This window comes from Hemiscyllium ocellatum, chromosome 16, assembly GCF_020745735.1.
Source record: "Hemiscyllium ocellatum isolate sHemOce1 chromosome 16, sHemOce1.pat.X.cur, whole genome shotgun sequence".
NCBI classification, from domain to species: Eukaryota; Metazoa; Chordata; class Chondrichthyes; order Orectolobiformes; family Hemiscylliidae; genus Hemiscyllium; species Hemiscyllium ocellatum.
In genome coordinates this window covers 87,300,810-87,314,794 of record NC_083416.1, presented here as the reverse complement: position 1 = coordinate 87,314,794, position 13,985 = coordinate 87,300,810, and the positions used below count along the sequence as shown (strand labels likewise).

Here is a 13,985-nt window from a genome sequence, read left to right as displayed (position 1 = left end):
CCCCTGTTAATGAAAGCCAAAACACCATATTCTTTCTTAACAACTCTATCCACTTGGGAGGCAACGTTGAGGGATCTTTGCTACTTGCAGCCCAGATCCCTCTACTCCTCCACACTGCGAAAAATCCTGTCTTTAATCCTATATTCAGCATTCGAGTTTGACCTTCCAAAATGCATCACTTCGCATTAATCCAGGTTGAATTCCATCTGTCATTTCTCAGCCCAGCTCTGCATCCTGTCTATGTCGCGCTGCAGCCTGCAGTAGCCCTCAATACTATCGATGACACCTCATCTGCAAATTTACTAACCCACTCTGAACTTTCTCATCCAAGTCATTTATAAAACCTACAAAGACAGAAGCCCCAGAACAGAGCTTCAATTTGTCAATTCAGGTGCAGGATTCTCCTGTTTAGTGACTCCTCTGAGGATTGGTGAACCACTGCTAATGGAATGGGCCCCTTTCCATCACAACTTTGCAGGTTTGAAATGTTTAGACTTGTAATCAGCTATCAAGGCCCACGGTGCTATAAATGGCTGCTTCCAATAGCCACCATCTCACATCGGCCAAAATTGCAAAAGGAAGAGAAACTCCTGGAAACAGGTCCAATATGACACTTATAGATCTCACCTACCTCCAACCTGATACTGATGGGGCAGGAACATCAAGCCTCAGTACAAGGACTAGCAGCTTTGCAGAATCTCTCAGCAAAAAGACCCGACTTTACACAGCCAACATCAATATACTGACATAACCTAGCTTCATCCAGAGTTGCATCACCTACACTCTGTGAGTCTGTGAAAGTGAGCAAGGATTTGGCAATGTTAATGAAAGCAACTGAGAAGGCAGCACTGGCTGGAAATACAGCCTGCTCTTTCATTCCAGACAAAGCACTGGAGATCAACAATGTCAAAGTTATGGAAAAGTTCAGTTGGTCTGGCACCTCCCCCCTCACCTCCATCAAAGTTTCACCTGCACTTCCACCAATGTCATCTATTGTATCCTTTGCTCCTGACGTGGTCTCCTTTACACTGGGGAGACTGGATGTCTCCTCGCAGAACGCTTTAGGAAACATCTCCGGGACAGCCGCACCAATCAACCCAACCCCCCCGTGGCTGAACATTTCAACTCCCCCTCCCACTCTGCCGAGGACATGCAGGTCTTGGGTCTCCTCCATTGCCACTCCCTCACCACCCAAAACCTGGAGGAAGAATGCCTCATCTTCCACCTCAGAATACTTCAACCCAGGGCATCAATGTGGACTTCAACAATTTCCTCATTTCCTCTACCCCTACTTACCCCAGTTCCAGTCTTCCAGCTCAGCACCATCATGACCTGTCCTACCTGCCAATCTTCATTTCCACCTATCCACTCCACCCTTCTTTCTGTCCTAACATCTTTATCCCCATCTCCATTCACCTATTGCACTCTTAACTACCTTCTCTCCAGCCACACTCCCCTCCCATTTACCTCTCCACCTCAGAGGATCGCAGCCTCATTCCTGGTGAAGAGCTCCTGCCCGAAATGTCGATTCTCCAGCTCCTCGGATGCTGCCTGACCTGCTGTGTTTTGCTAGCACCACTCTAACCCTGACTCTGATCTCCAGCATCTGCAGTATCCACTTTCACCCTGCAGGTAAAAAGGAAAGCTCCAGGATATCGGGGATCATTCCAATGAACCCCCTCTGAACTGCCTCCAATAAACTAAAACCAAAACTGCCTACAGTACACCAGATGTTGTCTCTCCAGCACCTTTTACAGTTGCAGTGAGACTTCCCAACTCTTATACTCCAATCTTCCTGAAATAAAGGCCAGTATTCCATTAGCCATTCCTGATTACCTGCTGCATCTGAGTGATAACTGTCTGTGTTTCATAAGCAAATTCCCCAAATCCCTTGTATTGCAGCTTTCTACAGTTTTTCTCCAAATAATATTCTGTTCTTTTGTTCTCCCTTCCAAAATGAACAACTTTGCACTTTTCCACATAAGCCTCATATTTCACATATCTACGGTTCACCTCTAACCTCTCCAGTTGAGACATCCTCGAAAAACTGTGATGAACCGTCAGCAAAGACAAGTTGGACCGAAGGGTCTGTTGCTGTCTTGTACACCTCTATGATTCTAACTAGTTAGACACAATTTCTCTTTAATGAAGCCACGTGGCTCTTGCTTGCTCAGATGATGATTTTTCCAAATGTTCTGCTATTGAATGCTTTATAATAGATTCCAACACCTTTCCACTCATAGAAGTTAGACTAATCAGCCTATACCTACCTGCTATTCCCCTCCCTCCCTTTTTTAAATGGGGTGTTCTTCAGACTGAAGGAGTCAAAGGGTTTGGAGAGAAAACAGGAACAGGGGACTGAATGATGGTGAGCGATAATCGCAGTGAATGGTGGAGCAGGCTGAAAGGACTGAATGACTGATGCCTGTCCATGTCTTTTATGTTTCTATGACCAACTTTGTATTTTTTGATAGAATGCTCCATCTGTCAGATTTTTGCCCAATCAGTTATTTCATCTGTATCTGTTTACATCTTGTGACATTAACTTCACAACATACTTCCTGACCAAGGTTTGTGTCATCTGTAAGTCTAGTGACCAGGTCTTTTCCTCCCCTCAGATAATACATTGACGCAAATTGAAAAACATTGAGGCCTCAGCACAGACTCCTGACAAACCCCACTCATCACATGTTGCCATCAGAAAAAAAACACATCCATATTCGCTGGCTGTACACTCTGCCAATCAACCAATCATCTATCAGTATCCCCCTATAGCATGAGCTATTACTTTTGGGTGGAACCTTGTCAAATGTGTTCTTGAAATCAATTACTGTTAAGACTGATGTAGTTGGCTCCTACGTTATTAAGGATGGGATATTTGAGAGGAAGACTCTTCCAAAGAATTGTTTAATTGTTCCTGCCATATTTGCCTTTATTTGCTGAGGAATTGGATTTGACAAGTTTCCACATAAAAGTAATTTATGGATTTGAAGAATGTATTTGACAAGGTTCCACATAAAAGTAATAGCTGATGCTATATGGGGCAGCATGGTGGCTCAGTGCTTAGCACTGCTCCCTCACAGCGCCAGGGATCCAGGCTCGATCCCAGCCTTGGGTTACTGTCTGTGAGGAGTTAGCACGTTCTTTTTGTGTCTGTGTGGGTTTCCTTCAGTTGCTCTGATTTCGTCCCACAATCCAAATTTGTGCAGGTTAGGTGAATTGGCTGTGCTACATTGCCCAGAGATGTGTAGGTTAGGTGCATTAGTCAGGGAAAATTTAGGGGAATGGGGCTGGGTGGGTTAGTCTTCGGAGGGTCAGTGTGGACTTGTTGGGCTGAAGGCCCTATTTCCACATTGTAGGAATTTAATTCTAGTCTAATGGAGCTGGGAGTTCTGCTAACCTTTACAGTGATGCCCACTCAGAGGGAATAAATTTAACAAATGACTGAAACTGTGGACCAGATCCCCATGGTGGTCCAGACCTCTTAGAGAAAGATGGGTGGACTTTATTTCAAAAAGAATAAGGGGATTGGCCAGATATTTCTCTGCTGTATATTTCATATAATTCTATCCAATATATTTCAAAGTTTCACCAGAACTTCAATTTCTTCAGCCCTCAAAAGTATTTGAGGTAGTTGGTTATCTCGCCGAGCTGCTGAGTTATTGTGCAGATGTTTTGATACCATGCAGGGTAACATCATCAGGGCAAATTCCGTGAGGTGCTGTTGTTCTGTCCCGCTTGGATTTTGTGTGTGTCTGGTCTGTTATGGTGGGTGTCACTTCTGGCTCTTCTCTGCAGCAGTGTATACACTGGATCTACCTCTGTGTTTGTTGATGGCCTTTTTGGTAGAAAACTAGGTGTCCAAGAACTCTTTGGGGTATCTCCAGTTGGCTTGTCCTAGAATGGTTGTTTTGTCATAAGTGAATTGATGTTCCCCTTGTTCTGCGTGTACAGAGATGAGGGAGAATGGATCATGTCATTTAGTAGCCAGTTGGTGCTTGTGAATTCAGACGGCTAGATTTCTACCTGTTTGTCCAATGTAGTGCTTGATGCAGTTATTGCAAGGGATTTTGAATGCCATATTGGTCCTAAATGCTGTGGGTTTGAAGTCCTTAGTCCTGGTAAATAGATAGTGTCATGTGGCTGTTGGTTGGTGTGCTCCCATAATACCTAGTGGTCATAACAGCCTGGTCGTTAATTCTGATATGTTCTTCACACAGGTTAAGGTGGCCAGTGTATTGGTAGGTACAGTGTGTATTGGTAGGTACGGTGTGTATTGGTAGGTATGGTGTGTATCGGTAGGTACAGTGTGTATTGGTAGGTACGGTGTCTACTTGGTAGGTACAGAGTCTACTTGGTAGGTACGGTGTGTATTGGTAGGTACGGTGTGTATTGGTAGGTACAGTGTCTACTTGGTAGGTACGGTGTGTATTGGTAGGTCCGGTGTGTATTGATAGGTACGGTGTGTATTGGTAGGTACAGTGTGTATTGGTAGGTACGGTGTGTATTGGTAGGTATGGTGTGTATTGGTAGGTACGGTGTCTACTTGGCATGGTTTGTTGAATGGCATCGGCAGACGAAGCTGATGGATATCCGTTGTTAGCAAAGATTTTTTGTAAGTATTACTCCTTTTCCTCGTGTAGTGCTGGTGTGTTGCAGTGTGTCACGGCTCTTTTGAATTGTGTCCTGACACAGCTGCGTTTGTGGACATTGAAATGGTTGCTTTTGTAGTTAAGGATTTGGCCTGTGTGGATGGGTTTCCTGTATACTTTGGATGAACATCCCCTGTTGGTTATCTGTTCCACCTAGACATCTCAGAATCTAAATGCTTTTAGAAACTGTTAGCAGGGAGACAATTGTTTTCAGCTCAATTAAACAGTCGCGAGTGTGGTGCTGGAAAAGCACAGCAGGTCAGGGAGCATCCAAGGAGCAGGAGAGTTGACATTTCAGGCATAAGCCCTTCAACAGGAAAAAGGGCTTATGCCCGAAACGTCAGTTCTCTGCTCCTTGGATGCTGCCTGACCTGCTGTGCTTTTCCAGCACCACATTCTCGACTCTCATCTCTAGCATTTGAAGTCCACACTTTCTCTTCGATCAATTAAACACTTTGATTAATTCTATGTCATTCTGAACTCAAGTGAAAGCTTTGTAAACCTGTAAGTTCAACATCAGCAGTCCCACTAGCTCCATCAAGTGGTTATACAAATTAAAATTTCTGATGGACCTGAGGGAAATGACAGAGAGTGGAAGCCACTATCCCTCACAGATGGACCATGGGACAGGAATCCAGGGACCTGGCTGTCAAACTGTGATATATTTAGAAAGATGCAAGAGCATTTTATGACAGTGGGAAGTCAAATATGTTTTCAAGGTGAAATTAATAAATTTAAAAGGTATTTAGCAGATACTGGGCGTAGGTTTTAAAATTGTGGATGGAGGGAGAGGGGTTAAAATGTTTGTAAAACCTGAAACCAACTCAAAACCGCCTTGAACACTATCTGCTTTAATAGGATTAGTTTGTGGGTCAGGTAGATGACTGGCACGTGAATGAGCCATTAACTATGTTAACAATATATAATTACAGAATATATATAATATATAATTCCAGAATTGCTACATTGTTATATTGCAGAAGGAGGCCATTCAGCCCATTGTGCCTGCATAGGAACTCAAAATGAGTATTATGACTCAGTGCTTTTTTCCGATGTTTCCCCATAATCCTATTCATTGTTTCTATACAAATAACTATCTAATACACTCCTGAATGCTTCAGTTGAACCTGTCTCCACCACATTTCCAGGCAGTGATCCCAAACTCTAAGTTCGCATTGAATAAAAATCTTTGCAAATCACTTTAAACCTGTGCTTTCTTCTTTCCAATGATTTTATAATTGGGAACAGTTTCTCCCTTTCTGCTGTATCCAGCTCACACATGGTTTTGAAAACTAATATACGTTTCTGCACTGCAGATATTCACCAAACAGCACCTTCCTGACCTATGATCATTTCCATCTCGAACGACAAGAGCAGCTGATACATGGGAACACCACCCCTGCAAGTTCCCCTCTGAACTACTCATCATTCTAACTTGGAAATATATCACTGTTGCTTCACTATCATTGCATCAAATTTCTTGAAATTCCCTCCCAAGGGGCATTGTGAGTCAACCTAATGGATTGCAGCGAATCAAGAAGGCTGTTCCCCATCACCATCTCAAAGATAACTAGGGATGGGCAATAAAATGCTGGCCAGCCAGCGATATCTATGCCCCATCAGTGAATATAGAAAAAACAGATCTCGTCTCACCCTTTTGCTCTTCAAGGAGAACAGTCTCAACATCTTGTGTGATTTTTAACTTTGTACACCCCAGTCCAACACCGGCATCTCCAAATCAGTCTCAACATCTTCACTCTATCCTCATCTCTGAAGTTTCACATTTTTGGAACCACTCCTGTAACTCATTTCTGTACTCTCTCGCATCTTGTCTAAAATGTGGTGCACACAACTATACAAAATACTCTAGCTGAGGTTAAAATAAAAGTCAAAACCCTGTAACTGTTTTTAATCACATGGTGGATGCAATAATGGAATTTTTCAGGGGAACTGGGAAAGGCAGATAATTTAAGCAGATATTTTCCCATCAAGTTGGCAAATGAAGTATAAAGTGGAAAAATGTGAAGTCGTTCATTTCGGAGAGATAACAAAAACAAGAATATTATTTCAATGGAGAAATACTGCAGAAAGTGGTATCACGTCGCAGGTGGAGTTTGGTTCACGCAAGTGTGAGATTATCCATTTCAGATTGAAAAAGGATAAATCAGGGTATTTGTTTTAGAGAGCACAAAATTCAACAAAATTTGAGGGTTCAGGTATAGCTCTTTAAAATGCCACAAACAGATGCAGGAAATAGTCAAAAAAGCTCATGGAATAAAGATCTGGATATAAGGATGCAGATGTTATGTTGCCATTTTACAAAACCCAGGTTAGAGCCCACTTGGAGTACTATCAGCAGATCTGGACACCACACCTTAGGAAGAATATTTTCGCTCTGGAAAGTGTTCGAAGCAGGTTTGTAAGGATAATACCTGGACTTCAGGGGTTGTGTTATGTTATGAGACAAATTAGGCCCCTGTTCTGTAGATCTAATCAAGGTTTTCAGGATATTAACAAGGAAAGACAATGTATATAAAGATAAAATCTTTCCACTGGTTGAAGATTCTAGAAACAAGAGACAGTCTAAGAATTAGTAAGTATTAGGGGCGTGGAACGGCCTGCCTGCAACTGTAGTAGCCTCGCCCACATTAAGGGCAATTAAATGGGCACTAGACATACATATGAATAATAATGGAACGGTGTGGGTTAGATGGGCATCAGATTAATTTCATAAGTCGGCACAACATCAAGGACCAAAAGGTCTGTACTGCGCTGTAATGTTCAGGAGGCCATTCAGGAGAGATGTTAGAGCCATAGAGACGTACAGCACAGAAACAGACTCTTTGGTCCAACTTGTCCAGGCCGACCAGATATCTCAACCTCATCTAGTCCCATTTGCCAGCACCTGGCCTATATCCCTCCAAACTCTTCCTATTCATTTACCCATACAGGTACCCTGTTATATACCAAATGGCTAGTTCTCCCTATGTTCCATGAGGTATAACCTTGCTAAGCAGTCTCCCAAGAGGAACCTTGTCGAACTGAAGTCCATATAGATCATGTCCACCGCTCCACTCTCATCAATCCTCTTTGCTACTTTTTCAAAAAACTTAATCAAGTTCGCGAGACATGATGTCCCTTTCACAAAGCTATGTTGACTATCCCTAATTGTACCAGACTCCACCACATCTTCTGGCAGCTCATTTCATACACGCACCACCCTCTGTGTGAAAAGCTTGACCCTTAGGTCCCTTTTATATCCTTCCTCTCTCACCCTAAATCTATGCCCTCCAGTTCTGGACTCCCCGACTCCAGGGAAAAGACTTTGTCTGTTTAGCCTATCCATGCCCCTCATGATTCTCTAAACCTCTATGAGGTCACTCCTCAGCCTTCGATGCTCCAGGGAAAACAGCTCCAGCTCTTCAGCCTCTCCCTGTAGTTCAAACCCTCTAACCCTGGCAATATCCTTGTAAATCTTTTCTGAACCCTTTCAAGTTTCACAACATCCTTCCGATAGGAAGGAGACCAGAATTGCACGCAATATTTCAAAAGTGGCCTAACCAACATCCTGTACATCCACAACATGACCTCCCAACCCCTGTACTCAATACTCTGAACAATAACGAAAAGCATACCAAACGACTTCTTCACTATCCTATCTACCTGCAACTCTACTTTCAAGGAGCTATGAACCTGCATTCCAAAGTCTCTTTGTTCAGCAACACTCCCTCGGACCATTAAGTGTATAAGTCCTGCTAAGATTTACCTTGCCAAAATGTAGCACCTCACATTCATCTAAATTAAACTCCATCTGCCACTTCTCAGCCCATTGGCCCATCTGATCAAGATCCCATTTTAATCCGAGGTAACCTTCTTCACTGTCCACTACACCTCCAATTTTGGTGTCATCTGCAAACTTACAAACTATACCTCTTATGCTCACATCCAAATCATTTATATAAATGATGAAAAGTAGTGGACCCAGCACCAATCCTTTTGGCACTCCACTGGTCACAGACCTCCAGTCTGAAAAACAACTCTCCACCACCACACTCCGTCTTCTACCTTTGAGCCTGTTATGTACCTAAATGGCTAGTTCTCCCTATATTCCATGAGGTATAACCTTGCTAACCAGTCTCCCATGAGGAACCTTGACGACTGAAGTCCATATAGATCACATCCAACACTCCACCCTCATCAATCCTCTTTGTTACTTCTTCATAAAACTCAATAAAGTTTGTGAGACATAATTTCCCATGCAAAAAGCCATGTTCGACTATCCCTAACCAGTCCTGGCCTTTCCAAATACGTGTAAACCTGTTCTTCAGGATTCCCTCCAACAACTTGCCCAACAGGATGTCAGGCTCACCAATCTATAGTTCCCTGACTTGTCCTTCCTACCTTTCCTAAACAGAGGCACCACATAAGCCAACCTCCAGTCTTCTGGCACCTCACCTGTGACTATCGATGATACAAATATAACTTGAATTAGAATTTGAATTCAATAGTAATCTGGAAACAAAAGTTTAATGACTGTAAACCATTGCTAGTTGTCAGGAAAAGGCCATTTGGTTCATTAAATGGTCTTTAGGGTCTTTTTGCAAGAGGCCCAGCAATCACTTCCCTAGCTTCTCACAGAGTTCTAGGGTACATCTGACTAGGTCCTGGGGGTTTATCCACCTTTATGCATTTCAAGACATCCAGCACTTCCTCCTCTGTAATATGGACATTTTTCAAGATGTCACCATTTATTTCCCTACATTCTATACCTTCCATATCCTTTTCCACAGTAAATACTGACGCAAAATACTTGTTTAGTATCTCCCCCATTTTCTGCAGCTCCACACAAAGGCCACCTTGTTGATCTTTGAGGGGCCCTATTTTCTCCCTAGTTACCCTTTCGTCCTTAATGTATTTGTAAAAACCCTTTGGATTCTCCTTAATTCTATTTGCCAAAGCTATCTCATGTCCCCTTTTTTCTCTCCTGATTTCCCTCTTAAGTATACTCCTACTGCCTTTATACTCTTCTAAAGATTTCCTCACTCTATCCTGTCTACACCTGATATATGCTTCCTTCTTTTTCTTAAACAAACCCTCAATTTCTTTAGTCATCCAGCATTCCCTATACCTACCAGCCTTTCCTTTCACCCTAACAGGAATATACTTTCTCTGGATTCTCATTATCTTCTTTCCAAAGGCTTCCCATTTTCCAGCCGTCCCTTTACCTGCGAACATCTGCCCCCAATCAGCTTTTTGAAAGTTCTTGCCAAATACCATCAAAATTTGCCTTTCTCCAATTTAGAACTTCAACTTTTAGATCTGGTCTATCCTTTTCCATCACTCAAGGATGCTTACCTTGAAGAAGTTCGCCTCACTCTACAAGAATCTCGGAGAGCCTCTCTCTCACTTCAACCCCCACGTCATTTCCTCTGCCCTGAAGCTCTTCAACCATGTCCTGAAACAGACTCGCTTACACAGCCACATTTGCTTCCTCAGTGCCTGCCTCCTCAACCAACTGATCCCACTTGGACTCCAGACTATATTCAAACCAGCACAGTTTGGATCCGAACAGGACCACCAGTACAGACTACAGATTCAAAACCACCAGCAATGGTTCTCCTTCAGGATCCTCACTCGCAGCCATGTGCCAGCACCTAACCTCTCTACAGTCAGCTCTGCCTCAACTGAGGGCCACACTCTCTCAGAATTGCACAGGACCCCTCCTGTACTATATCCTAAGAAGAATTCATACTCTCAACAAACAGTGTTTCAACACCACCTCAAACATCAAAAACTAAGTACAACAAACTTTTATATATCCACCTCCATAACCAGCACTCCTCAAACATTCCAGAAGGTTCCCCTGGCCTCTAGAACTGCTCAGATGCCATTTGCCATGAGGCTGGTACAGCTACCATCCCCACAATGATCGATGATGTAACTTTTACCCCCATCATGGCCGCTTCCACGCTCCTCACAAGTTCATATGACATCACTTCCGCCCCTGATGTCATCGTGATGTCACACATTCAGCGACTCCCGCAACACCCCCCCCAACCGCCATGCTTGCCACCAATTCTGCACCCACCAACAGCACTCATCTGTATACTGACAGGACCCCCACAGATCCCACTGTCACCATCCCCGCCCTCCAGAACCCTGAGAGGAACACCCCCCTGCTCATAATTCCATCCCATTCCCCCTACCACCACGCCCACTCCAGTTACGGGCTCTGTCCCCACTCCCAGCTCCACACCTACCTCCAGGTCCTAGCTCCCAGCCCTGCCAACTTTACACCATCCCCCCCAAACGCCCCTTCACTGAGGACAAACGATCAGTCCTCAGCAAAAGCCTCACCTTTATCCCCCTCCGCCCACGCATCAATGAATCCAATACACGCCGTGATGTCAAACACCTCTTCGGCCACCTCCTCCTCCGAGCTTGCTTTCACAATCAGGACTCCCGCTCACCTTCTGAGGACCCCTTCACACGCCTCCAACACACTCCATCCACCTGGACACCCCGCGCTGGCCTATTACCCACACTCGATCTCTTCATTTTCAACTGCTGCCGAGACATTAACTGCCTCAACCTGTCCAACCCCCCTCCCCCTCCCCACACCAACCTCTCATCCTCACAATGCACAGCCCATTTCATTCTTGATGAAGGGCTTTTGCCTGAAACGTCGATTTTCCTGCTCCTTGGACGCTGCCTGACCTGTTGTGCTTTTCCAGCGCCACTCTGATCTAGACTTTAGGGTCCTTACGTAGTCTGGCCTACACATGAGTCCAGACCCACATCAGTGTGGTTAACTCTTAACTGTCTTTGGACCCTTAGGGATGGGCAATAAATGCTGGTCCGGCCAGTGATGCCCACATCCCATGAATGAACAAGAAGATGCACAATGTTTCCCTTCACTGTTCACCTTTCATTTTGATGATAATCATCCAATTATTTAACTCCATGGGTTTGTTTATTTGTCAAATCTTTTATAGGTTATGAATCAACCATTGCAATGAACCAATTGATTTCTTTGTATCCTGCACCCTTCTTCACCCCTCAAACCCTATGCCACTTCAATCCCAATCTTAACCCAAAAGATATGTGACACTGGAACTAATCAGAGTTTATAATCTGAAGCTAGAAGCTTTGTGTTAGGTTTGGATATTGAGTATGTTTAAAATTAAGTTGAGGTGCCAATCAGTCATGATTGTATCAAATGCCAGTCTGGGATGGTTGGACTGAATGGTCTCCTCATGTTCTTAATGCATATTGCTAAATCTATTCACTGAACCACTGGAAGGACAAATTCCGAAATCAATTTGTGGCAGAGGATTTGAGTATTCTGTTCCTGCACTCACCTCTTGGGTCCACTTGGGTTAGATAGTACAAGGTACAACTGTTAGCTCCATTTGATTTGATGAAGTAGCCAGTCTGAAGTGAGACAGCTCGCACAATATCCTTCTTTGGGGGATATTTCTGAAAATAAAGATATAGATAGTGATAACAGTTAATAATCTCGAACTGAGAAAAGATATTTCTGTGCAGCAGTGGTTTCTCTTCCCAAAGACACACTCACTTCAATGCCTGGGTCTATTGTTTTGTCACCCATAATTTATTCAATCATTTGTTTTGCATAATAAGTTGAAAATCCTGACATCAATAACTTGCTCAATGCAAATCTCTGGGAATGTTCATTCCTGTGAGAATCAGCCGTTCAGAGTCAGTAAATCTCAAAGACAGAAATTTGACCAGGTGGAGTTTATTCAGCCTCTTCCTCTAGTGAGTTGTTTGATTGTCCTTCACCATTGATAACTGGATGTAGTAGGACTGCAGAGCTTAAATCTAATGCATTGGGTGTGAGATCACTGACTGTCTATCTCTTGCTGCATATGTCTTTTGGTGGGCAAATGGGGTCCTGTTTGGTGGCTTCACTAGGCAGATACCTCAACCTTCACCAGATTAACACCTCATTGTTTTCTTAGGTCTGCCTGGTGCTGATCCTGGCATGCCCTCCTGCACTCTCCATTGAACCAAGGCTTTTCCCAGCTTGATGGTAATGGTTGAGTAGGGGATATGCTGGGCCATGAGCTTGCAGGTTTTGTTAGAGCACGATTCTGCTGCTGCTGATGGCCCACATCACCTCATGGATGTCAGTCTTGAGCTGCTTGATTCTTTTGAGGTCTATTCTATTTATAACAGTGATAGTGCCATACAACACAATGGAAGCTTCCTCAATGTGAAGGAGGCAGTTTGTTTCCACTAGGACTATGTGTGGTTACTCTTACTTATATCATTTTCACCATCTACTGTTTTGATTTCGAGTCTATGATCCTAATATTATTATTATGAGACCTCTGCCTCCTACTGTCATATTGCTTCTATTTGATGTTTATTCCTATAGTATCCATCTTCCCTCAGGTTTACAGGAAAATCAGCGTCTGTGCTTTCCTGAACCCACCAGATGCCAGGATGTCTCTCTATGGTCTGAAAGTCAAGCTTAGGTTGTGGTCTGAAGGAGCAAACACTTCACATTCAGCCACAGTCTGGGCCACAGCCTGTAAACATTTTGTTCACATATGGAATAGTAAGATGCTCAGAATATGCTGCTTTCTCCCTTTCACTGAACTATAAAGCCTTTGTTTCGTGGAAGACCTCCACTGGAACCCTGAATTTTATATTTTGTGACATTATATGCAAGGTGTTTTCAAAAGCAAAAAAACAAACCAATGTTCCCATTGGACAGGAATACCTCTTCATAGAATGATACTCACTGGGTGCTTCACAGAGTAGTTGATTATCATGTAGTCATTGCCAAGAGGCAGCCAAGAACGCAGAGTAACAAAGTCTCTGTTCTTCAGTGGACTTGGACATTTCCCTAACAGAAATAAGCACAGAACATTTCACTGTCAGTAAAACTGCAATACCGTCTTAAGGAGCTGTATTTACAATTACCGATTCCGGACAGGCCACTTCGTCATCATCTCCACAAGTAGAATTGTCCCAGTACTACACCGCAGCCTGTGCTCTGTGGCCATGGATCTTCCCAAGAGAAAATGATGCAGTTCTCTCTTTGAGTGAAGCTGCCTCCACCACACACTCAGACACTGCATTCCAGACCCCAGTCACCTGAGTGAACCTGCCTCCTCCATGCTCTCAGGCAACACATTCCATACCTTCACCTGATTAATGCATTCTTCATTCAAGACCTTTTTCCATTCAAAGTCCATTTGCCAACCAATCAGCACACTCTTCTCATCCAGTATAAAGATGTGTCCCTTTACTTTAGTATTTTGTGAATTGTTCTGTTGAGTGTCAGTGTTTTTTCAGCAA

General features: G+C 43.6%; 1 protein-coding gene across 1 annotated transcript in view; it reads right to left on the bottom strand.

Moving 5' to 3' along the window:
* stard15 (StAR-related lipid transfer (START) domain containing 15) overlaps positions 1-13,985 on the bottom strand; it is a 161,544-nt gene that overhangs the window by 22,763 nt on the left and 124,796 nt on the right. Inside the window, exons 3-4 of the mRNA XM_060836964.1 lie at positions 13,427-13,530; positions 12,014-12,131 (exon numbers count right to left, since the gene is read on the bottom strand). Coding sequence (XP_060692947.1) covers positions 12,014-12,131; positions 13,427-13,530 — 222 coding nt within the window. The remainder of the gene's footprint in view (positions 1-12,013; positions 12,132-13,426; positions 13,531-13,985) is intronic.